The sequence below is a fragment of the Globicephala melas genome, chromosome 6 (genome assembly GCF_963455315.2).
Source record: "Globicephala melas chromosome 6, mGloMel1.2, whole genome shotgun sequence".
Classification (NCBI taxonomy): domain Eukaryota; kingdom Metazoa; phylum Chordata; class Mammalia; order Artiodactyla; family Delphinidae; genus Globicephala; species Globicephala melas.
In genome coordinates, this window is record NC_083319.1 from 104,843,932 (window position 1) to 104,870,061 (window position 26,130).

The 26,130-nt window shown below is 43.8% G+C and overlaps 1 protein-coding gene across 1 annotated transcript in view; it reads right to left on the minus strand.

Moving 5' to 3' along the window:
• Positions 1–25,392, minus strand: part of NUGGC (nuclear GTPase, germinal center associated) — a 41,092-nt gene extending 15,700 nt beyond the window's left edge. Inside the window, exons 1-11 of the mRNA XM_030879116.2 lie at positions 25,350–25,392; positions 21,530–21,634; positions 20,811–20,919; positions 19,551–19,773; positions 18,857–19,087; positions 16,116–16,325; positions 11,116–11,291; positions 9,710–9,728; positions 9,341–9,430; positions 2,624–2,729; positions 788–921 (exon numbers count right to left, since the gene is read on the minus strand). Of these exons, the coding sequence (XP_030734976.1) occupies positions 788–921; positions 2,624–2,729; positions 9,341–9,430; positions 9,710–9,728; positions 11,116–11,291; positions 16,116–16,325; positions 18,857–19,087; positions 19,551–19,773; positions 20,811–20,919; positions 21,530–21,634; positions 25,350–25,392 (1,446 nt within the window). The remainder of the gene's footprint in view (positions 1–787; positions 922–2,623; positions 2,730–9,340; positions 9,431–9,709; positions 9,729–11,115; positions 11,292–16,115; positions 16,326–18,856; positions 19,088–19,550; positions 19,774–20,810; positions 20,920–21,529; positions 21,635–25,349) is intronic.
• Positions 25,393–26,130: the final 738 nt, after the last annotated feature.

The following is a 26,130-nucleotide window of genomic DNA, read 5'->3' on the forward strand; positions in this document are numbered from 1 at the left end:
TTCCCAGGCACCTTGCTGCTGGCTGTGGGTCAGAATTCTGTCTTTATATGTGCTCGTCTGTTTGTATTTTCATTCCCTCACAAGGAAACAATGCAGTTGGTGATTGATTCCAGCAACAAAGTTTTCCCCCAAACCTCGAATTTAGCAGCTTATCCCTCTTATCTTAGGGTAAAAAAAAAATTCATCCATCAAAAAGATAACTTTGTCCACTACTATGAAAAAAGTCATTTTTAACTGGTTATTCAGAAGACCTGCATTCTAGACCATGAAGATAATATCTCTCTGCTGAAAGGCCCTCCTCTTTTCCTTCCCCTCACATTATATAACCACACTGCTCTGAGTTTGAGATTCTGACAGCACCAGGCCATGCAGGAAGTCCACAGGCAGAAGAAAGTTTTTTGGACTGTATGTGCACACATGCCTCTTTAGGATAACCAAGAACTGACATATTCCAGTAGAAGTAGACAAGTCCCTCCTGCCATTAAACACATTCTACCTGATTCAAGTCTCAGGAGAGGCAAAAGTGACTATTTTTACCTTTTCCTCTCAGCCCATCTGTCCTAGGTAAAACATTATTTCTTTTCTTTTCTTTTTTTTTTTTTTTTTGCTCAAAGGTTACAATGTTAACCCTCGAATTCTCTTTCTGCTCTCTTTAGATTCTCTAAGCTTAGGGTCTTCCTCTGATGAGAAAAGAAAGATTACGGTGAGTTAATTTTCTAACTTGGTAAGAGGGAGCATTCTGCCCAGGCCAGGAGGCAGAGGACACACAGTCCAGGGGTCTTCCTACCGGCAGGTTGTCCGTGCAGCTGAAACTGTCCGTGAGGAGAAACAGGCCAAAAGCTTCAGTGACATACTTGGTCACCATCCTCCTCTTCTTATCCAAGAGCCTTCTCCTGATATATTCTCTTAACTTGGGGATTTCTGGAATTCACAGGCAGCACAAACAATTTGAAAAGACCAAAGCTGATGGGAAATAGAATTCTTAAACATTAACAGATCATGCTGGCAGTCTGAATTAACTTCTGCTGAGGTCCTATGCGGGTGGGTTGCTCACTAAACCAACCTATCTGTTTTCCCCAGTCTAGGATCAGCAGTTATGGATGGTAGATCAGCAGTGATACCTGCTAATTTTATTCAGTGGTAAAGAACAAACTCTGTGGAAAAGTTCAGGCTGGGTAAGAAAACGGGCACTTCCCTCTGGACGATAGTTACCTGGATAGTCTATAGAACCCGGGGCTCACATTTCTAGAGCCTCAGCCATTTGGTCCCGCTAGACTTTTCTATCTATATCAAATAACCATTAACATCAAAATAGCGCATGCTTGCTGTAGAAAGGGTAGGACCTCTGACAAGTGCAATTCCAGATTAGACACGTATCTTAGTCCGAATCCTCTGTTAGTCGGAAGATAATAGATGTCAAGCTACTTTCCCCCCATTAACCCTGTAGGTGGAAATGTTTCCATATTATTCCTTGCCTGTGCCGTGCTGATTATTTCTTTGATATCCTTGTTCAAGCAGTTCCCCATTTCTGGCAACTTTTCACATCTTCTGCTCCTTAATCGCCTTTGACGCTCATCCATGTCTAGCGACATATAGGCCCATTTTAAACCATTTTCAGCTGAGATCAAGGTCAAGCTCGGATCCTGCCTCCTCACACAGCTTTCCTTCAGTAATCCAGTCACACAGGTCCTGGGTTCTCTGAATTTCTGCTGTACTCAGAGCACCATAGAACTAGCCTCAGTTTTACTTTGATTTTTGCACGTGGCTTAGTATAGTAAGTCCCCTACTTACGAACCTTCACGCTGCAAACTTTCAAAGATGCAAACGTGCATCTGGTTCCAGCAAGAAACCAGAACCTGCGCCATCAACATCAGGCGTGAGTGACATTGCAGCCTGCCCTCCCTCTCCTATCGCTGACCATCCTTCAGCTCTACCATCTCCCACCTCCTCTCCCTCCTCCAGTCAGTAACTCTTCTTGCCTGTTCACTCCATGCCAGCCCCTGGATGCCAGCTGTTGTTCTGTACTACTGTACTTTCCAAGGTACTGCACTGTAAGATTAAAAATATTTTCTTTATTTTTTGTGTTTGCTTTTTATGTATTATTTGTGTGAAAAGTATCATAAACCTATTACAATATAGTACTATATAGCCGATTGTGTTAGTTGGGTACCTAGGCTAATTCTACGGGACTTAAGAACAAACTGGACTTACGAACGCGCTCTCGGAATGGAACTCATTCGTATGTAGGGGACTTACTATATTAACTCTTCATGTAAATTTCAAGTTCTCTGAAGAAAGCAGCCATGTTCTCTAACCCCACCCCACCCCCAAAGAAAAAGCATGCCATGGTTGCTTTTTCTACCTGTCCCTGGGTGAGCAAGGACTCTCAAGGCAAACACTAAGGAAATGACAACTCATCGTAAGATTTGGAGGAGAAAGGAATTGTTTTCTCAGGCACCACAACAATGCAGAGACAAACACACATATAGCTGCTCATAGGTATAGAAACTGTGGCAATCTAGAAGTGCGGCACAGAAAGTTCTAGAACGGGAAATTCAGAGTGCCAAGCTTAATCCTGAGAATTGGAGTGATTGAGATGAAAAAATATATATGTATAAATTACCAGTTTCCTCCTCGGTGAGGAGAGCCTGCTGCCAGTACTCCTGGGCGCTGACCGTGTACACCAGCTCTGAGTCTTCCAGAACCCTGGAGTCAGCTGGCAGCTTCCTCTGAAGTGAGAGAGGCACACAGAGAACAGAATAACTCAACTGCCGCAAAGGCAACCATGCACATGCTCCACAAGAGCCTTCAGCAAACTTTAGCTCATTCGCTTTGGCTTTCAGTTCTGCACAAGCCCTGTAAGGAACAAGCAATAGTCCCAATGTCAAATGTTCCCATCTGTCCGCCTTACAAGGTCGGAGGTTGTGAGGACACTGTTGCAGAGATTCTCTTGGGAGTTAAAAAAAATAGCAATTCTAGAAGGAAATGTATAAAGAAAATAGTTCAAAAGTGTATTTAACCTTAAAAAACTAAAGATAGAGTTACCATAGGATCCAGCAATCCCACTCCTGGGCATATATCTGGAGAAAACTGTAATTCCAAAAGATACATGCACCCCTATGTTCATAGCAGCACTATTTACAATAGCCAAGACATGGAAGCAACCTAAATGTCCATCAACAGATGAATGGTTAAAGAAGATGTGGTATATATACAATGGAATACTACTCAGCCATAAAAAAAGAATGAAATAATGCCATTTGCAGCAACATGGATGGACTTGAAGGGCATTATGCTACGTGAAATAAGTCAGGCAGAGAAAAACAAATACCGTATGATATCATTTATTTGTGAAATCTTAAAAAAATGATACAAATGAACTTATTTACAAAACAGAAATAGACTCACAGACATAGAATACAGACTTACGGTTACCAAAGGGGATAGTTGGGGGGGAGATAAATTAGGAGTTTGAGACTAACATATACACATTGCTATATATAAAATAGGTAAACAACAAGGACCTACTGTATAGCACAGGGAACTATAGTCAATATCTTGTAATAACCTATAAAGGAAAAGAATCTGAAAAAGATTAGATAGATAGATAGATAGATAGATAGACATAGATATTATAACTGAATCACTTTGCTGTACACTTGAAACTAACACATCATAAATTAACTATACCTCAATTTTAAATGTTCAGAGGTGGGAAAGTACCAGGATCCATTTTGGAAAAAGAAGCACAGCCCTGACAAAGGCAGCGATGGGCAGGAGCCAGCTTGGACCAGCTCCTGAGCATCCACCGTACACAGCTCCTCCCAGCTCCCCCCTCAGCACCAGCACATCGGTAGCTTGAAACTGGCAAGGGAACATTTACACCACAGGAATCGGCAAATGGTACACATTGGGCCTTTTTTTTTTTTAAACAGAGAGCTGACTGTTAAAACATGTATCAATTTATCAGCACAACACAACACTGGGCAAAGGTCCTATAAAAGTGCAAGTTTCTTAACTGGGTGGTTAGTCATCCTACACATTTAAATGCAGAGTAATGTTTAACCAAATGATGGTTTTAAATGTCAAGGAATTAAGAATCATATGAGAAATTTTTTATGATTAGAAAAACATCACCACAGAGAAGTCATACTAGAATGACACATAAATGATGTTTCATAATCCTTCATTCTTCTCACTTAAAAGAGAAAAGCCATAAAGAGTATGCATGTGTATGCATGGGTATATGGGGGCGGTAGAACACAGTAGGGAGTTGTCAACCTTCTTCTGATGCAAAGATATAATAAAGCTGAGTGAGTGGTCCACTGGGAGAGGCAAGAAGCTACATCTCTGCAAGATCTCTGCATCTCAAGTTGTGAGCCCATCTAGTCAAGGCTGGAATACAGATTGCTAGAAGCCCCACACTCTAGTCAGGACTAAAGTTATATAAAGGAGCTGCCAAGATTATTATTTTTTCCCTGCTTGATAGAGTTTTGACTCTAGGAAAATGTTTAGGAAAGTTGACCCCACTTTCTACTGGGAGATAAAACTAATGTGCAATTAAATGTTAGTAGAGTTTTAAAATAGTTGAAAGGAGTATTCCTAGCTTTACCCAGGTGTTTGCATTATTTAAAATTTTGCTCTAAATTTTGTATATCTTTTCTAAAAATTATTGAAGATTCGTTTACACTTCTTGTTATTGTAATCCAAAGAAATATTTTTATAGTGTCAGCGGGATGGCTACAGTAGCAGGTTCCGTATTATTGTTAAAGAGAAGTAGAAACAGTTACAGTTGGAGGGTAGGATCCAAGAGCTAAGTAGATGCTCATCAGATTATCCTATAGAAAGATGAGCCACTGTTATCATTTACACACATGGTTTTTAATAACTATATATAGAGTAATGTATTAAGTTTGTAAGAAGATACTGTATATAAGAAAGGAGAAAACCTGGAAGCTCAAAATAGAAGTGACACAAGATGGAAGCAGAATCAAAAGGCATATAGTAGGGCTTCCCTGGTGGCGCAGTAGTTGAGAGTCCGCCTGCCGATGCAGGGGACACGGGTTTGTGCCCTGGTCTGGGAAGATCCCACATGCCGCGGAGCAGCTAGGCCCGTGAGCCATGGCTGCTGAGCCTGCACGTCCCGAGCCTGTGCTCCGCAACGGGAGAGGCCACAACAGTGAGAGGCCCACGTACCACCAAAAAATCAAACAAAAAAAAGCATATAGTAAAGTTGGAGTTAGATTGAAATCAGGAATGTAATTTGTAACCCCATTTTTAAAAAAATTTTATACAATTTTTAAAGGTTACTTTTCATTTACAGTTATTACAGAATATTGGCTATATTCCCCATGTTGAGCCTATCTTACACCCAATAGTTTCTACCTCTCACTCTTCCACACCTATATTGCCCCCCCCACTGGTAACCTCTAGTTTGTTCTCTATATCTGTGAGTCTGCATCTTTTGTGTTATATTCAATAGTTTGTTGTATTTTTCAGATTCCATATATAAGCCATTATCATACAGTATTTATCTTTCTCTGACTTATTTCACTTAGCATAATGCCCCCCAAGTCCATCCATGTTGCCGCAAATGGCAAAATCTCATTCTTTTTTATGGCTGAGTAGTATTCCATTGTATGTATGTATGTGTGTGTATATATCTCTATCTATCTATCTATTTATCTACATATATATATATACACACACATATATACACTGCAACTTCTTTATCCATTCATCTGTTGATGGAGACTTAGGTTGTTTCTAAGTCTCAGCAATTGTAAATAACGCTGCTGTGAACATTGGGGTGCATGTATCTTTTTGAACTAGTTGCAACCCCATTTTTAAAAAAATCTATGTTTTCTAGCTTTGTCATTAAAATGACTTTGCAGTGACATCACCCTGTCCACTTCTTTTACTTGTATGAATTATTTGATATGTACCCCTTGCACCCCAACTTTTATTTTTAATATTATTCTCTGCTAAAAGAAACCCAAGTTTCTTTGATAGTAATAGTTCCATGCCTTGGGGCAGGGAAAAAGAAAATGGGCCTGAATATGTTCTTGTTGCCAGAGAGGAAAGATATATTTTTTTAATGTCTGGGTAATGCTAAAAGGAACCAGCTTAAATTAAAGGCTCCCTTTGGCCAAGATGTGAACTTGAACATAAAAAAGAACACAGTAATTCTGTGAAAAGCCATGAGTTCATTATAATCCTCAAACTGAGTAAACTAATAAGGTATTATGAAATAATAAGCTCTATCTCTATCTATCTATCTATCTACAGGTCTCTGCCCTGAGTTCCCAACACAGGGCTCCTAAACCCCTTATAAATAGGGGGTTTCATTCTAACATTGAGTCTTTGGCCCCAGTTCCCAGCACAGAGCTCCCAAATCTCTTGGAATTTCTACCCCCCCCCCATTCTCCAGAGAGGGGAGAGGAGCTGGAAATGGAGTTAATAATTGATCATGTCTATCTGATGAAGCTCCCTAAAATCCCGGTAGTGTGGGGCTCGGAGAGCGTCCAGGTTGTGAGCACATCCACATACTTGGAGAGCGATGCACCCCAGTTCCATGGGGACAGAGGCTCCTGTGCTGGGGACCCTCCCAGACCTTGCCCTATGTATCTCTTCATCTGGCTGTTCATCTCTTATCATATCCTTTATTATATAGTAAACTGGTAAATGTGAGTGTTTCACTGTGAGTTCTGTGAGCTGTTCTAGCAAATAACCCAATGCAAGGGAGAGGAGGTCATGGGAACCAATTTGTAGCCAAGTCAGGCAGTTGCGGGTAACCTGGGGACCTACTTCTTGCGATTCGTATCTGAAGTGGGAGGCAGTCTTGTGGGACTAAACCCTTAACCTGTGGGATCTGACACTATCTCCAGGTAGACCATGTCAAACTGAGTTAAATTGTAAGGTGCCCAGCTGGTGTCAGAGAGAATTGCTTAGTGTGAAGAAAACTCCCACACATCTGGTGTCAGAAGTATGAGTGCGGTAGTCATGTGCGAGTGAAGGAGAGAGGCACTGGAGCAGTAGCATAGGTTTTCTTTACAGATTTGCTAAAGCAAAGGCAAAATGCTGTATAATAATCAGCTCAAAAGACATGCCTGAAAAAAAAAATGCCTGAAAACATCAAAACCCAGCTTTCTTTTACCTGCCACATACAGTTAGTCGTCCAGACCTATGGATCTGAACCCCCTATTAGTTCTTGAATGCATCTCCTCTACTCTATTTCTATGGTTACTGCCTAGTTCGGGCTCTTATCACTTTTTTTTTTTGGGGGGGGCTACATTGGGTCTTTGTTGCTGTGCGCCGGCTTTCTCTAGTTGCAGTAAGCGGGGGCTACTCTTCGTTGCGGTGTGTGGGCTTCTCATCGCGGTGGCTTCTCTTATTGTGAAGCACGGGCTCTAGGCATGTGGGCTTCAGTAGTTGTGGCACACAGGCTCAGTAGTTGTGGCTCACGGGCTCTAGAGCACAGGCTCAGTAGTTGTAGCGCACGGGCTTAGTTGCTCCGCAGCATGTGGGATCTTCCCGGAGGGCTCAGACTCATGTCCCCTGCATTGGCAGATGGATTCTTAACCACTGCGCCACCAGGGAAGCCCTATCACTTCTTTTATTTTTTTTTTTTTTAACACCAACTAGATTACAGAAAAAGCCTCCCAGCTGGTCTTTCTACATCCAATCTTCACCAGCCCCTCTCCCCACCATCCATTCTCCATATTCGCGAGAAAATCACCTTTCTAAGATGCATAATATTTCCAAATTGAAATCAATAAGTGTAGTCCCAGGAGCCTGAAATTTTTCTTACAATATTTTTCTTAATTTTCTTTTTTATAATTAAAAAAATAAGCAGAGACATCTCTATGAGGGGCTACCCTATAATCAACTTCTGACTCATATTTTTTATGATCGAAATTAAATTTGCTCCAAATGAAGGTCTGCAGTACAAGTAAAGGTCTCACAATAATTCAAACTGAAAAGAAGCGGTTGGAGAATGAAGGCGTTACCTAGCCATCAGAGGTGTAGGTGTGCAGACCTAAAAGAACTTGTGCCATGAGAATCAAAACCACAGTCACCCTGCAAGCTGATGTATTGTTGCCCAGACCCTATCCTGTACATACCAATTTGCCACATTTTTTAGCAATAAATATAATTGTAAATTGTGTATTGAGGTATTTTATGTTTCTGCTTCCAGAAACAATATAATTAGGTCCTCATAAAATGCATATTTCTTTAATGCCAAGAAGAACAATTAAAGAGAATAAGAACAGCTTTACTGAGTTATTGCCTCATTAAAATCAACATTCAAGAATTGCTCGGTAGAAGACTTTGGCTTGAGTATGAGGTCTGATTATGCTGAATTAGAAACAAAAGCCCTGAAATTTCCAATTCCACATTGTACGCCAGACATTTTCTGCATCAGTATAATTGAAGTCAAAATACAGAAAGCAATTAAACATAGAACTGGACCTAAGGCCATGTGTTTTTACTGTTAAATCCAACACTGAAGGTTTAGTTTCAGCAAAACCATCCCTTCTATCACATTATACTAACTGTGATATAACATTTCAGTTGTTTTGTTTATATTTTATCTTCAAGTTGGTTTCAGTTTTATAGTTGCATGAGACTATTACAGGAAGGAGTTTTATGTTTGTACCTATTTTAGTGACAGCATAATAAAAATAATTTAAGAAACAGCAAGATTCCCACAGAACAATTACTCAAGCTTGAAAAATAGAGCTCAGGGCTTTTCTCCCAACACTCCTGCATATGCCCCTTGCTGAGCTATTCAAACTTGCCTTTAATTCACCAAGCGTGGCAGTTTTCTTCAACCATGTTCTTCCTTCTGTATCAAACACATTTTCTCCGACTTCTTCACCTCACTCAAGACTATTGGTTCTTTAAAATTCTGCTGAAGAGGCTGAGAAGTTTTCCCTGAACTTCTCCTCAACACCGCCTCCCCCAACGGCCCGCGTGACTGGGGCATCCTTCCTCTGTGTTCCCCCAGCCCTGCTGCATCCCTCTAGCCAAGCACACTTCAACCTGCACTGTGATCCCTGATTTTATCTGCACACAGTTCTCAGTAGACCATACGCTCATTCAATCCTTCCAACAATCACAGGCAGTAGATAGTATTATTCCCCCATTTTACAGACGAGAAAATGGAAGCTCAGAGAGGCACGGTAATTTGCCTAAGGTCACAAAGTAATTAATCAGCAGGACTAAGTTGTCTACTCCAAAGCCTCTGCCCTTGCTACCGCGCAAGACCAAATAGGTGTTTCTCAAAATCTGAGTGGTTGAAAAGCAGAAAAATGCATAGGAGAATCTGTTAACTTACCTTTAGTTTTTCCTTGAGAACTTTATTCCTCTGTAGCTTTATCATTTCATTTCTTTCTAAAACAGCCTCTCGCTGACTTCGAATAGCTTGCTGGATTGTGAAAAGAAATAAAAGCATGGCAAAGAGTCTAGGGTTATCAAGCGTGATAAAGGGATGAGATGCACGTCTTGCGGGCAGCTCTTCCTCTGGCCCAGACAAATGTGCATGTGTTCGAATCATATAATACTAATCATAAAAAGTATTATTTAGGAATAACAAGTCCAAACTCATCAAGATGTTTACGTTAAATGTGTGTAACTTTTTGTCTATCAATTATATCTCAAGTGAGCTTTAAAAAAGAAAGAAAAAAAATAACTGGTCCATACTCACACTTCCCACTTTTCTTTCCCTGAAACGAGAAATGTAACAATTATTTATCTCATGACGTGTCACAGCAGTCTTGACTTTCCCTGAAAGCAGCATATACTGTCATGCCTTTATGCCTCTTCCTAAGCTCTTCCTTCAGTCCAAATGCTCTGACCCATCTCCAGTGTCCATTTGAAAAAAGTATCTTAATTTCTCAATGTTTTGTCATCGGTGGAATTTCCTGTGACCTCACCACCTGGCCCAGTCAAAAACGCAGCCCTCACTCTCCAAGGTCCCATGGTGCTTTACTTGTCCCTCTCATATAACCTTTCATCCTCTTTTAATACAGTGACCTCAGTGACTAAGCAAGATGCCTCTCTGAATCTGCTGCCCCTACCACAATAAACATTTAATAAATTCAACTGTATTATGTTCAGTTTTAGAGCTGACATTGGAAAGGGAGCACTTGAGATACTATTCTGTGGTAGGGAGTGGGGTGAATGGAATTGCAGGGAAAAAAATAATGGAGCTGAAATTCCAACTTAGACCGTGAAAGCAAGAAGTTGGGGGAAAAGTCTTAGTCTGTTTCTTCACTGAGGAATTTTTCTCTGCTAAGTTAGTTCCTGGAGACAGTAGACTCAAGTCCGGGGGGGGGGGGGGATACGGCACAGCGGACATGTGGAGAAGCTTTTGTTAGAGCAGGGAAACACTGTCAAGGGTAGAGCCCATGATCATATGTCCCATGTCCCTGGAACAGACCAGTGTACACCTGCGATCCTCTGTAAAGATTAATAACAACCCCTTTCACTTTCAGAGTGCCCCAGCATGGAAGATAAGTTCCAGCCCACCTAGTTACAGGGGGAACAGACATGTGCCTGGAAATCAACATATATTAACAACTATTAAGCTCTAAAATGCTTACCCTTCATTATGTTTTGTTAGAGTATGACTCTAAGAATGCTTTTACTTTGGACCGAGTTCTGAACCTTTGAGAACCTTGCTCCATATGGATTTAAAATCTCAGGAGGAGACAAATCTGAAACAGAATCTTGACACTTCAAAGCGGTACCGGGCCAGACGGTGTTATAGGAAGTGCCCACCAGCTGTGGGGCGTCTACACTTCCCATATCTGGGGGGACGGGCAGGTCCACCACTCTGTAAAATGCCAGGAGCTGCTCTTTGCATCTCAGACACCTGAGTGGCGTAAGAGCACAGCCTGTTGGGCGTTAAGCAGCTGCTCTGGAAGATTCCCAAGACAACCTACCCAAGGGTCCTGATGTCCCAGGAAATCACCCAGACTTCTCTTTTAGCCCCAGTGGTCACTTCCCTGAGTCCGAAATACCCATGAGTCAAAGCTCTGTTGTTACCGTAATTACGGCAGTCAGGACCCATGGAGGAAAGCCCGCATCCCTGTAAGCCCAGCACCGTACCTTAGATATTCCGGCAAGTGGAGCTTGTCGGTCTTGGTGACCACCAGGGCCATGTCCCTGCAGAACCCCCTTTGGCAGGCTTTGATGCTCTCGTTCAGAAGGTCTTCATGGGCTCTCCCTCCAGAAACTCTTTCAATGTCACTGATCAGCCAGATCACTGAGCATTTATCAATGGTCTGTGAAACATGACCACAGCATGTTTAAGAGCATAAATGGTGCCTCGGTTGTAGAGCATGTGCTTCCTTAATGTACCATGTCTGTCCTCGATGCCCTGCCCCGACTCTCTCTCCAACCCCACCTCTCATCCCTCCCCACCACATTCTTTTAGGCACCAACCATACGACCTTCTTACACTTCCTGGGATGTAAATTGTTCATCTATCTCTTGGGCCTTTGCCCTTGCCGTGACCTCTGCTTGACCTCCATTTGCCATCTGAGACTGCCAAGGGCCACCTGAGGCTAGGTTGGCCACCTCTACCTCTGCATCCCACAGCACCTGGACTTACCCGCCACAGTACTTCTCAGGCAGAACTATTGTACACGGTCGGCACTCTATACCCCTCTCCCCCTCTTCATCCAGACTGTGAGGTACCGGATGGGAAGGGGCTGCACCTTCCAGCTTGGAATCCACATCACCTCAAGCACAGTACTTGGCCCATAGTAGAGGCTTCAGAGATGTTTGTGGCAGTAGTCATTGATAGAATTCAAGAAATCAGACCTCCAGTTCCAGATCCATCACGGGCTTGATTTACCTCAGCTGTCCTCTAGGGAAAATTATTGTTCTTCCAGAGCTAGTCCTGGTCATGAGCTACCCCAAAGCTGTCACCACAGGGCATCATTTTGATGTCTGGCTGCCCCTGCATATTCAGCATACTACCACCAGGTGGCAGCAGGGAGCCAGAAACCACGTGATTCAGGTTGCAAAGGCCAATGCACCTGAAATTGCAACCTACTCATCGATCACATATGTATTGCTTCAGCTAATATGCAACTTTCACGTGACAAGCAATAGTGTGTTGCCTTGTGACATTTCTCTGACTGTATTGTTTCACTCATCTTATCTCGCCATATAAGTGAAAAGCGGGTCCATCACCAGGACTGAGTTTGTTTATGGTTCCTCAGAACAGCACTTTGAACAAAAAGCTGTGACAAGTTTGCGAGTTGCTAATTAAATCATTATTTGCTTTATACTAGTGGTTGTTAACTAGTGGAGATTCTATACCCCAGACGACGCTTGGCAATGTCTGGAGACATTTTTAACCGTTTTGACCTGAGGGGGCGCTAGTGTGGGTAAAGGCCACGGATGCTGCTAAACTTCTTGCAATGCCCAGGTCAGGCCCCAACAGCAAAGAATTCGCCAGACCCAAAATGTCAAAAGAGCTGAGGCTGAGAAAGCTTGATCTAGAGCAGGGGGTTTCAAACATGTTTTTAACGGTGGAGCCTTTTTCAAATGAAATCTTAGGAAGAATTCCAATTGCCAAACTTGATTTTTTAAAATAGAACTGCTATAGTTGAATTGGGGGTGGAGGGTTTGGAGTCCCCACGTGCTCTGTGTCCCGCACCCTCTGCCCATGAACCTCTTGGTTTCACGGATCATTGTTATGAAAGCATCCATCTCAAGTGTCAAACAAAACTTCATTGTTTTATAAAGAAGGTACATGGCAGGCCCCGAGAGGCAAAGGATCAGCTTAAGGCCACACAGCTATGGGTCCTGAACTTCCTCCCCTACATGGATGGACTCACATTCGGGCAGGAAAATAAAACCAATCGCTCCCTCCCACTTGCCAAATTATAACCAATTTAGGGATGCTTCAGGTTATGCCATCAGGCTGTGGAAGATGAAGCTCCTCCTCTAGGGCAGGGCCTCTTTCACTTTTATATTCCCCTGGTCCTGGTAAACTACAGGTGCTTAATAAATGTTTATTAAAAGAGAAGAGAAATGCAATCATAAAGGTTGCATTGGTTAAATTTCAGGCCCTACACAAAGCTCCCGACTGCCAGGATTTGGTAAAATTAGAGTCACAGAAAACACCGGAAAAAAGCAGATCTATAAGACAAGAGCCACTGGATTTGGGAGTGGGTAGGATGGCCCCCTGCCATCGCCGCCCTCCTCTCTTCCCACAACGAGAATGGGCCTCCAAGAGGTCAGGTGATTCAGGCAGCACAGGGACGTCTGAGCTCTTAATGGTTTTAGTGTAGGGAAGGTACTGCTGGGCAGCTGGGGAGGTGGGGGCGAGGCATCGTGTTCTGTTCTCCCTGGAAGGAGGGGTGTCTTTAGTAACTTCTCATGAGAGGATATCACAAAACCACAAGCGCGGAGGGGAGCTGCGACCAAGCAGAGCAGGCCGGGAGCCATCACTTCGCTTCAGCCCCACCTCCTCAGAGTTCCTCTGTTCTGAGCAGCCTTTGATACGGTGCCCAGTGTATCTGAACTGGCAGCAGCCATGGCTCCATCCTGTGAGAGAGGCCGGCCACCTCCTCAGGCTGTCGCTCCCTGGGACTGGCCTGGAACTAGAGGAGGTTGGCGATTCCACTCCCAGAGCTGAAACCCTGCAGAAACAAAGGCTCTCCCGGCCAGGCCTGAGCAGACCACCAAGGGTGAAGGATGCTGGGACTGCCTCCCCCTTAAAGAACTGTTAGGGGATGTCCTGGGGGGTGAGAGACAGAGCCTCAGCTGGAAAGGCAGGAACCTGCTCTCTGGTTCAAATTCTGCCACTCGGTAGATGTGTGGTCTTGAGCAAATGACTTCCCATCTCTCAGCCTCCATTTCCTTATCTGTAAAATCAGGGCATAGGCTGATCATCTGTAAGCTGTCATCCTGATCTTTATCGGAAACCACAGTCACAAAGCTTCCCCGGCCCACTGTCATTCATTTAGCTCAAATCTGCTGAATTTAAAGTCTACCTGTAACAGAGAAGCAGTGGGCCCGCAGCAAGTTTTTTGGCAGTCACTGCACTGATCGTGACTCACAGACACTGGCCCTCCTTCCCAGTCTCTTCCGGCTCTGGTCCTGTGCCCCGTGTTCCCTCCCACCCTGCACTCCTGAGCTCCTTCTAAGACGCCTTTCTCTCTCTATCACTCACCCGAGTCCCTCCTGTCCTTCGAACTTCCCCAGGAAGCATGGTGTTAAAGCCCACCCCACCTTTCCCAGGCTTGGCTTCTGCGCCTCTCTCCATCCTTCCCCCACGCCCTCAGCCCTCTGGGCTCCGCAAGTGCTGCAAACGGTGCTCGGGGTCCCACTCCCACCTGCCTCCTCCACCTGGGGGAGGCTGAGCATCTGTATCCACTCCACTCTGAAACCTCACCCACCTCCCACATGAAGTCATCACCTTGTGCTCACATTTTTAAGTAACGGGGTTTGTTCATTAGTGTACTTCATTCCCTCTGGACTACGAGCCTTCCAAGGGCAAGGACTTTGTCTCCGTCCGTCCAGAGCCTATCATAAAACTGAGGAGATGCTCAGTGGCTATTTGTTGAAGGAATGAGCTCTCTGGTTGGAGGTGATTTCGACTTTTGAGAGCTCATAGCTCCTTGAGCTTCTCTTACATCATTTTCTGCCACATATGTCATCATCTGCATGTTTCATTTCTCCTAGTAGACTCTAAGCCCCTTGAGGGAAGGCTCCGCTTCGCATTCACATTGTTTTATTTTGTTTTCGTCTGTTTAGTGGTAAAGATAATACATGTTCAGGCAAAATATACAAACAATACAGAAGTGTCTGTAGTAAAGAGCGGTAGGAGACACAGAAGCTGCTGTTAACAGTTGGGTGTGTATCTTACCAGAAGGCAGGATCTGACTTTTGCCATGCATTTGCAAACGTTACACACGCACACACTTCTTAACATAAAAGGGCATGTTCTGTATCTGTTCATTCACTCTTCATTTTGTGTCGTTTATCGTGTAGGATATAGTAGAGGTTGACAGCAGAGAGGCTCTTGAGCCTTCTTGCATGGGTTATGAGCTATAAAATTAGCTCAGCTCTCATTATTATTAGCTATAGTCTTTGCATCCTCAGTGCTTAGTACATAGTCTTACATATTGTATGTGTCTGATGAACAGAAAGCAAATTAACAAAGAGATAAATTCTTAAAAATCCCCCAGCCTCTAATCACTAGGTGCAGCTCAAACTGCCCTAATGCTTAACTCTCTGGCTGCGGACACATCTGGGGGGGCCCCCGATCAGCTTATGCTCCATTTGCTGGGAATTGAACTCCTACCCACTTTCATCTCAGTGACCCCCTTCGGGCACAGCTGACTACACTAGGGATGGATACTTAATCCAGAGAGAGTTGATCCTTAGCTGGGTGGTAATTGATCAGATTTTCCTTCTGAGGAATTTGAACTAAAAGACATAGAGACTATAGTCAGACAGTGACAGGCACAGGAACAGCAGTATCATTCAGAGACGCAGCTAAGGCGGTCCTGTTCCACAACATGGGCGCTAATGGCTAAGGGAGAAGCAGGACTCAGCTGACAGATGTACAAAGAGAAACAGAGTCACAAGAGACCAGGCAGAGGATGAGCGAGAAAATAGCTGCTTCCAGCCTGATAGGTGGGCCTGGGGCCTGGCTGTGTCTCGTGAGATCCTTTGATAGCCTTTTGATTAACCCTTCTTGACTTGGGATTTGCTTTAGTGAGTTTCTCTTCCCTACAACCGAACATGGGAGCAGCCTCCTGGTTCCTTGGTGCGTGGCTATTGGCTTCTCTGCTTTGTACCCAAATCTGGGCCTCCCTCTCCTGCTCTGTCCTTGTTTCCTCTGCTCACTCTTGGACAACTTTATTGCTGGCCCTCTTCATCTGTCACATACTCATGATTCCTCCCTCCCCAATTTCTCTGGCCAACCATATCCTGCCATGGCCCTGAGGCTTAGAACGTGGAAGAATTTAACTCCGATGAGCTCATAAAATCCTGTAAGCGGAAAGCAGAGCATTCTTTGCTGCTTTAGAAAGGGTGTTGGAGTTGAGGAGAGAAGGGAACAAAGCCGTATGAAAGAGAATCACCTTTCTCCACATCTCGTCCCTCTTGCTGTTGAAGTCGCCTGTGCCTGGAATGTCCACCAGCACAACGCCTTCTGGAATCAGCTCCGATTTGGGAAGAGTCACTTCCACCAGCTTGATCAAGGGCCAGATTTGTGTCTCAGCTGATCCTTCATCCCAGCCTCTCCTCTGAGTCCGGATGTAGGGGTCCAGCTTGAGAGACAGCTCTCCTGCCTGAGGAAGAGGGACAGGTGACAGGTCACACACACCAGACATTCTCCCAGCACGTCTACCCTGAATGGGCTGTGACTCAGGTTCACCGAAGGTCCACCGAGAAACGTGAAAAGCAGCACCTGGGCAACAGGCACCAGGAGGCCTCAGATCCAGCCTGGAAGGGTCTAGACTCAGAACCAGAAAGGATACTGGAGATCAGGAAGTTCAAGTTCCTTAACTGACAGATTCAGAAAACAAAGTCAGTTAGAACAGGGCTTCAGGAAAGTTATAGCTTCACTGGATAATGAGTGTATCTTCTAAATTCCATTCCAGTTCTAAAATTAATGGAAGTCATATGCAATATTCTAAATTTGAGAGAGAGAGGATTCTTCCCACATGGTTAATGTGAGCATGTTCATTACCAGAAAGCCCTGACTGTGGAAAATGGATAGTGAGATGGTGACCATATTTTCCAGATGGAAAATTGAAGTTGATCTTCAAAAAGATTTTAAAAATTTATCTTCCAAGTACCAAAAAAATATATTGACATATAGGCATTTCCAGGATGTTTTCATGATGGTGGGTGAGACGGGGGATCACTCTCAGCCTGTTGTTTTTCACGAAACATATCTTGGTACAATGACATCTTCATGCCAGCTACTATGTATGGCAGCGAATCTCTATGGGATACTTCAGGGGAGAGAAGATTTGGGATGCACGGTGGTCATTGTTAATAAATATCTACAGAATGGTCCTGAAAGAAAGATAAAGTAAATTCTTAAGAGAGTTGAGATTAAGTCAGAGGATTTGTTGCAATCTGATTTAATTGCAGGGTAGGGAGTAAGAGGTTTCATCAATTCTAATCGAATCACAAGAAATTGTGAGAGAGGAAATGATAAAAGTTCTTTAAGATATTTTGATTAAAAAATAAAGGAGATACAAAAAGAGCAACATAAAAGAAAAAGCATGGGCTTTCTGTAAGAAGAGGGCTCCACTCAATAAACTGGTGGAGGCGAGTCATTCTGGAAGGGAAACTCAGATTCCCTCACCCCAGCCTACAATCCCTGACCCAAACTCTGAATTTGTGCCCTCATTCATGGAGATGTTAATTCTGTTCCTCTTGTTTCAATGGGTAGATTCGTAACACCGGGAAGGGATATTTCTAAATACAGAGTAGTGAAGAAATGAATATTATATTGATAGCTTGGTGTAAGTTGTGTGTATTCAGATAAAGTAACCAGTTTTATCATCATTATGTTTCTTTGGACGTGCTCGGTCTATGTTTTAGATATTAGGAGCATAATGTGTTTTAACTATAATAGCCATTTAAATATAAGAAATGGCTACTACATTTGTTCCATTTTCTAGTTATATAAGAGCTAAGTGCCTTGAAAGGTTTAATTCATTTGACTTCTAAGTATGCCTGGTCAAGTATTTCAATTTTTTTGAGAGAATCAAATATATTAAATTTGAACTATAAAAAGAAATGTTGATTAATTATGTAAGTAGCATTAACTTTGAAAGGAAGCTTTTCTATGGTAAACTTAGGAGATAACTGAACATTAAATTTTAGAACAGGTGTAAGTAATTGTTCTTGTTTTATACAAAAATTGCCAGATTTACAAATGGAATAACAATATATTAAAGGGAATTTTCAGATGCAAGGAACACTAGGTTTTTAAATGTACAACATTAATAAATTACATATTAGCTGCCCGTGTATTCTGGTTTAATTTAAAGTCGAATTTTAATTTTAATAAAATGAATATTGATCATAAAAATGAAGAGGGCATTGTTCTACTAGGTGCACATCCTGTATCCATCCTGCCCTTCACCTGCACCAGCAGCATCCTGACTATGTGTTTATTGGGGAAGGCAGTGGATTGAGATTGGTCTCAGCCAATCTTGGCAAGTCTGCTTCTTGTTTTTTCTAGACTCTCCTTCCGCTCAGAAAGGCCATGTGACTCAGTTCTGAACAAGAAAGTCTACATGGAAATTTGTTGGGTGTGTTTCTAGGAAAGCTTTTACTTCCCAGTGAAAGAGGAGATGTGGTTGGTGCCACCTTTTTATCCATGTCTTCCTCCCATGAAGCTAGCTGTGAAGTCCAGCACTTCAGTAGCAATTTTGTTACAATGAGGCAACAGATGTGGAAGGTCAGGGGAACCAGAGAGATGCGGCCATGGTTGAGCCACTGAACCAACCCACAGACCCAACTGCCCCCAGACTCCTTATGTGAAAAAATGAATAAATCCCTATTTGTTTAAGCCATTAAAAATTGGGCTTATTTTTTAAATTATTTGCCACTAAAAGCATCCTTAATTAATCTTCAAGTAACTGTAAATAGTCTTTCCTGTGAACAAAAACTCCCCACTCAGACACTAAAAATTCCCATTTGACAGCCATAAATAATGAAAAACCACTTTCTCATGGATACTTCTGATTTTGGTATCAACTTATTTCCAATAAGAACACTGTGCCTTGCCCAAATCCCCTAAAGGGATTCAACTGTTATCCTTGAGACTCATGAAAAAATAAAGACGTCCTGAACCCACCTCTTCCGCCTTGAGGGTGATGACTCTGGAGGTGGGGATCTTTCCTTTGGGCTTTGCCCTTAGTAACTCCTCATAGCTCTTCCTTTCCACCCCGTTTCCATAAACCATTTGTAGCTTCCAAATGGCTTCCTCCACCGCATCGTCCCTGTCCCAGGCATCCTCTTCTTCTCTGCCCAGCTGCTCAGGCCTGTGCAGGAGTTTCGTCAAGTTCTTCAGCTCCTGCTTCCACTCCTGCCAAGGCAGAGTGGGGGCCAAAGCCCCCCAGGACACAGATACAGAAGACACTGACAAAGAGAGAAATCCATCGTCCCTGTGGAGGGCAGGGGGCTGCATACCCGGGAAATCTAAAATCACCTAATCCCGTCAGGGATCATCTAATCCAACCCCCTTGTTTCGTCCATGAGGAAACAGGAACCCAAAGAGGGAAACGTCCTGCCCAAAGTCCCATAAAGAGCTGAGACAGGACCCACTAGAACCCCCATCTTGTTCTGTTGGACTTTCTCATTCTGTACTGTGTTCTTTTCGTTTAACGAAGACGTGAGCTATATTTACAAGGAACATAATGTTAGTCTCTGAGAGGGGGCGGGAAGGAAAGAAAAGGAAGAAGGAAGAAAGAGAAGGAAGGAGGAAGGAAAGGAGGGAGAGAGGGAGGATAACAGGGAGGGAGGGAGGGGGGGAGGGAGGCAACACTTACCTGGTTGGAGAGTAGGTGGATTTTGGCTTCATACTGCTCACAGCAGCCTGAGCTCACTTGAACAATACAAGATGTACATATACTTTCTCCAGACACTGGTAGAAACATGGCTTGCTGGATGATGGCATTGATCAGGGAGCTCTTCCCAGCCCCAGTGCTTCCAAATAATCCGATGTAGATTGGGTCCAGTGATGGTTTTTCAATCAAGGCAAGAAGCCTGTTTCTAGATCGATTTAAAAATGCTCATTGTCACGGTCATCGAAGCATAGTAGGGAGATCATCAGAACAGAACACAAAACAACTGAGTTCTAGGGTCTTCCCTGGTGGCACAGTGGTTGGGAGTCCGCCTGCCGATGCAGGGGATGCGGGTTCGTGCCCCGGTCCGGGAGGATCCCACGTGCCGCGGAGCGGCTGGGCCCGTGAGCCATGGCCGCTGAGCCTGCGCGTCCGGAGCCTGTGCTCCACAACGGGAGAGGCCACAGCAGTGAGAGGTCCGCGTACCAAAAAAAAAAAAAAAACAACAACTGAGTTCTAATCCTGGGCAAGTCACCGCATCTTTCTGAATCTCCGTTCTCTCCCTGGTCAAAGGGGAATATTCATCCCTGTTTACTATACAGAGTTGTCATGAAGATCAAATGAGATTATGCAAAAATACTTGGTAATGATACCTCTACACAAACTCTACAATGTCTATATAAATGTGAGGTCTCCTTGTTTGTGTTCCATGGAAATTACATAGTCTTGATCTTAGAAATAAAGTTTATGCAGAGGTGAAGTGTTATTAGGAGCAACATGAAGAGTCTTACTGGGCGGGAGATGCAGCCTTGACACCACTCAAGTCCTTCTAGTCAGCTGGGCACAGGCCATTGAGGGCACAGGCTCAGAGTCCCACAGCCTGGGCTGGATTCCAGGCCCTTTCACTTACCAACCGTGTGACCTTGGTCAATGTCTTGGCCTCTCAGAGCCTCAATTTCTGCAAAATGGGGGTGATAATAATGGCTCCTACTTTATAGGGGTATTGGGACCCTTAAACGAAATTTGATATATATAAAGTATCTAGCAGATCACCTAGCAGCAGTGACAGCTCAATGAATGGTAACTATGGGAAATAACAATAATGGCCCGTAGCTACAGAACTTGTTGGCTTTCTTTGCTCTGTTTTTAATTGAAAATTCCCCTTCATTGTTGGAGAAAAGCATCTACCACCACCTAAGGGAAGACATCCAAGTAAGATCTGATGGTAGCTGATGTCAGACTCACATGAGGTACTTGACACCATTAGGGATGCTGTCATCCAGGAACACAGACTGAATGAGTTTCTGGTAAGTGTTGCTCAAAACCCTTCTGGTCCGTGACTCCAGTTTTTCATCTGGAATCAATAGAGATGTATTAGCTGGGGTGTACCTGGCAGGGATCAAGTACTTGGTCTCCACAAGAGGAATCTGCTCAATATTACAGAGAAAGGAAAAAAAGAAAAAGAAATGAAAAGCCAATTAAACAAGAGAACAAGTTATCTGACATAAGAGATGATAGCTTGTGGGAGAGCAATCATTGATAATGAGGGCATCCCATGAAGCCAGCCTGCTCTGAGGCTCAGTGTAACAGAAGTCACATAGGCTTCACCATGGGCTGTAGCCCTTCTAGATTCTTCTCTCCTGTGGTCATAAAAAGAAAAAAAACAATGCAAGGACGTCATATAAATGCCCGTGAAAGAACCAAAACAACCGTTTTCATTCACAGTTCTAATCAAGAAGAGATTCTTTTTGTAAGAAGCCTCCTATCCAGATTCTGAGAGATAGACTGTCCTATTACATTATCTCTGCAGAGACTAGGAGACCTCCTTTTTTGGATCGGGATCATTCGGAGATGTCCCATCCTGCTTCTCAATGTAACCTCCTCTTCCTTTCAGCATGTTAACACATTTGGAAAAGAACAGAGCCACATTAAAACAAGTGGCAGAGCCCTTTCAGGACACTCACATTCCCTAAGGGCGCTTTGTTCCACAGAGGGAAACGCTCGGAACCGCTGGTCTCGATCTGACCGTCTTCTTTTTTTCATGGGTTCTTTAAAGAAATCATCATCAACTAGGGATAAACAGAGGTTATATAAAATTATAGGTCTTGGGGGCATAGTATACGGTTGACCTTTAAACTATACGCAGATTTTTGACTTCGAAGCAGGGTGGGCGCTCTAACCCCTGCGTTGTTCGGGGGTCACTGTGTTTGCTTGACCTCTATCGATACACAAACCCAAAGAGTCTAGGAGGACCCCTGCCAGCCCTGGATGTCCGGGAGCTCATTTCAGAAGCAGCCCTGTTGGGCCATTCCTAATTCCCAGAGTCCCAGGACTCTGCATCTAGTTCCAAAACGCAGAGTCCAACGTATGTCCCCAGAAGATAAGTTGAAGTGACATGAAAAGTTCCTGTTTGGGAATCCTGAGAAGACAAAATGGCTCCATATTCTTCACCAAGTGCCGAGAGTGTAAAGAGAAGCCCAAGACGGCTCAGCGTGGGGTGGAGAAAGGCCCCTGGGAGATCTTTTCAAACAGGGAAATTGATTGGGAGCAGAATCAGAGGAAAGAACAGGCCACGTGACCACGGCAAATCTCCTCTTCTCCCGGAGCCTCAGTTTCTTCATCTGTAAAATGAGTCGGCTGACAAAAATATCAATATAAGTAATACAAGAGTTTTGGAGGGTGCCCTCCCAGTGGACATCCTTCAGAGATTAAACTGGGGGGCTTTCCCCCCGCTTCCTCACTGAAAGACATTAGCAGCCGCTTCCTTACATGGGCGAGAAAAGAAAAAATTGCCAAGAAGCAAATCTTTGCGGTTCTGCAGAGATTTATTCACTTTAGTGGCTTCCATCAGTTATGAAGTGAAGAACTAGAAGGGTCCATAAACCTCAGGAAAGGGTGTAACCAACACTGTGTGTTTGGGTGAGTTTTAGAAAACACTCCCCTGGCAGGATTCACCTGGTTAGAAAGGGGCAGTAGGTGGGGTCTTTGGAGTCAAGATTGTTGGAAATGGTTCTAACCCAGTGCCCCTGGGGCTGGCGTGGGCCTTAGGAAACGGCCATGAGGTGACCTGGAAAAACAGGTGACCCCAAAAGTCATACTCTCTAAGCTCATAAAAGGGCGTGAGGCCTCCAAACCGAACACGACACAGGGTTCATATTCCTTCAAGAACCACAGAGAGGGAGTTTCGCTCAGGGACCCAGGGTAGCAGCCTGAGCTGAAGGCCCAGCCTCTGCCCCTGGCCTGCAGACGCGGGTCTCCCACATAACTCAGGCGGCCTCGGCCTCGCATCTTCCAGCACAGATTCTGCTGTGTTCTGGAGCCAGTTCACACCCCACAGAGTACTGCAGCACGGCCTAAGCTGTCTGCCAAAGCCGGAATCTCTGCACCCTCATGCTCACACAGTGACAGAGAGTTGAGAGAACTTGTCCTTAGACCCTCTTTCTCAGGCATTCTAACTTTACGAGTGAGCTCCGCTCAAAGAAGTTATCCTGGCTCAGTCTAAGGACTGCCTTAGAAACAACCAAGGGGTTGCTGGCTCAGTGGCTATGCCGGAGTGGAATGGGCAAAGAAGAAAGAAAAACATGCCACTAGTTAGGGAGTTTGGGATGGACATGTACCCACTGCAGTATTTAAAATGGACAACCAACAGGGACCTACTGTATAGCACAGGGAACCCTGCTCAATCTTACGTAACAACCTAAATGGGAAAAAAGAATTTGAAAAAGAATAGATACATGTATCTGTATAACTGAATCACTGTGCTGTACCCCTGAAACTAACACAACATTGTTCATCAGCTATACTCCAATATAAAATAAAAATTTTTAAAAAAAGTGGAGCCAGATAAGGTTTTCCAAAGTCCCCAGATTATTTGATTATAATATGCAAATATCAATAGCTAACTTTAATAATTTAGCTTAAGTAAGGGAATACACTGTAGGTTAAACTTTTGAACCTGGATATTGATAGTAGGGGGGTGACAGAATCACAGGATTTTACATTGAAAAACAATGTAAAATATGTATGAATTGAGATGTAGAGTTCCAGAGAGATCAAGTGACTTGTTATAACGGGCACAGAGCTGGCAAATGACACAGCAAGAACAAAAAGCCAAGGATGTAAACTACAAGTCCAGTGTTTTTTGACGCACAATTACAGTCTTAATACTTTAAATCATTATACATTATGGTTTAATATTGTGGAAGATGTTTGTAACTTATTCTTCTATTTTATCCATGATCTCAGAGTGTGGAAAAGAAAAACATTTAGAGTTATAAATATGTCATGACTGAAGCTATCAAGTGAAATTCTAGAAAATCTGCCAATAAGTTTTAACAAAATAAAGCAAATAATTTTTAACCATTAAAAAAAAGACAAAAAAAACCAACATGCAACTTGGGCCCCTAGGCCAGAGGCCAGCTGAAGAACAATTTAGTACATGTTATAAACGGTGTCTTGGAACTCCAGCGTGTTTCCACCCTGCCTGTGGAAAGAAAGTAAAAGGATGGAGGGCCTTGATCTTGACCTTGTAACTCGGGAACTCTTCTGTGTAAACAACGTTTGCACAGTATCTTAGCCACATGTACAAAAGAGTCTCAGTACAGCCCATGTATCCTGGCCTTTATTTCAATTTTGTAAAGACTGGCAATTAATCTGATCAAAGTTTGGAAGCTTATTTCTCAACTAAAGCAAACGCTGAGAAGTCAGATAAAACAACAAGGTTTTAAACTTTTCCTTCAATTTCTAAAATGAAAAACCACGTGGAAAGGAAAAAAGTACTTCATCTGGGATTTAAACCACTTAAGGGTAGTGGTTTTATATTAAACTGTAACCGGAATGAATTGGTGTGAACTGGCCACACTCATTCGTCCCTGTAGTTGCTCAAGCACTCCCTCGCCTTTTCCAGCATTTTACACTGATTTATTCGAAGGAAGAGCAGAGGGGTGAGTAGGAGCAATCCAGAGAAGTCTACCTTAGTCTCTGCTGCTGTTGCTTCTTGCCACAAGGTGTCGCTTTTGACAACTGCTCTCAATACAGGCTCTGTGTTGATCCAGACCGTTGCCAGCACCTGCCGCAGATCTTCCCAGCAGAACGCCCCACGCCTTCAGGGCTAACCTCAACCAAGGGGTCCCCAAAGTTGCAGTTCCTTCAGTTTTCATGCCCAGCCACGTCTCAGATGCTAGCACTACCCCACTGACTCAGAAACACTGATCCCTTGCCCTTAAAGGAATTCAACCCTAGGAGTGAAGCAATTTTTCCTCTTCAATTCTCAAAACACGAAGGATGTGATACACCCTGCTTTCTGCACATAGGAGTTACTCCCCTGCATCTTCCGAGGGGAGGTTCCCTCCTTGTCTCCGGGGGCCCTACACCCAGCCTTCTAGGAAGGGGGGCCACCCTCACAGACTCCAGTGTTGTTCACCCTACAACTCTCCTTCTAAGGAAAGCACCTGCAGTGATTCCAGGGGCTCACCTTGCCCGTTCTGAGAGGGCTACCCCCAGAAAACCCAAGATGGTTTCCTGGAACCTTCATTTAAAGGAGGGGGGATCACAAATGTAATTGCTGGTCAGACAACCCACTGTACTATGAATGGGGTATTTTAGTTGTTACTGAAATAATTGATGTCCATTCACTGTTAAAAATGTGTCGTGAGAAAGCAGCTTCTGAATAAAGAGCAAGGAACAATGACTGTAGTTCAATACAGTCTCAACTCATTTGCCCTTGATTGTATAATGGTAAATAGTTCCCATTCATTTCATCAGGTGATATTGTAGGGATGTTACCTGGATGCGGCTCCTGACCCACACAGTCTTCAGTTTCTGGCATTTCCTGTTGTGTAATCACCTGCTTTTGTCCACTTAGAGCGTCAGCCTGAAAAAAAATGCACGCAAAGTACAAGGGTGGAGGTGGGAGGGGTAGACTGCAGAAATTGTAAATACAAAGCAAAAAACCAAAAATAACGTGTAATTTTGCTTACGCTTTGTCTCCTCAGGTAGATCCCAAGCTTCTAAAGGGCGGCGGCCATTCTAATTTATTTTCAAATCCATCACAACAGCTAATTCACTACACATTGGTTTAAATATGACAAAAATCTATGTTTGACTATTGGTTTTCAACAGTAGTTGTATCCGTAGAACTTTAAACTGAAAAGACTGAGATCTTTAAGGCAGCTCATTCTGAAAAGAGAATAAACCTCTAGTGACCAGACTCTTGAAGGTGAAGTTATATAGCTTTGCTGCTTTGGGAGACATCGGCACCCCCATCAGGTAACCCTTGAACTCCTTTGCCAGTGATGTCGAGTCCCAGGAGGTCTCAGCAAGTGTCTGGGAGTTGGATGGAATATTTGATACTCCTGGGGCCCCCTGGAGTTGCCCTGAGTGGGGGAGGAGAGGTGCAACAACTAGGGTCTCTGAATCTTCCTCCCCAGCCCACCCAACACTTCAATCAGGAAGACACCCCTACTGGGGGCTACGAGAAGCTCCGCCTCATGGAGCATCTGCGGGTGGCAGGGTGGGCGGACAGAAGGAGAAGCCCCTCCAAAAGAAGGGCCAGATCCAACCTGTC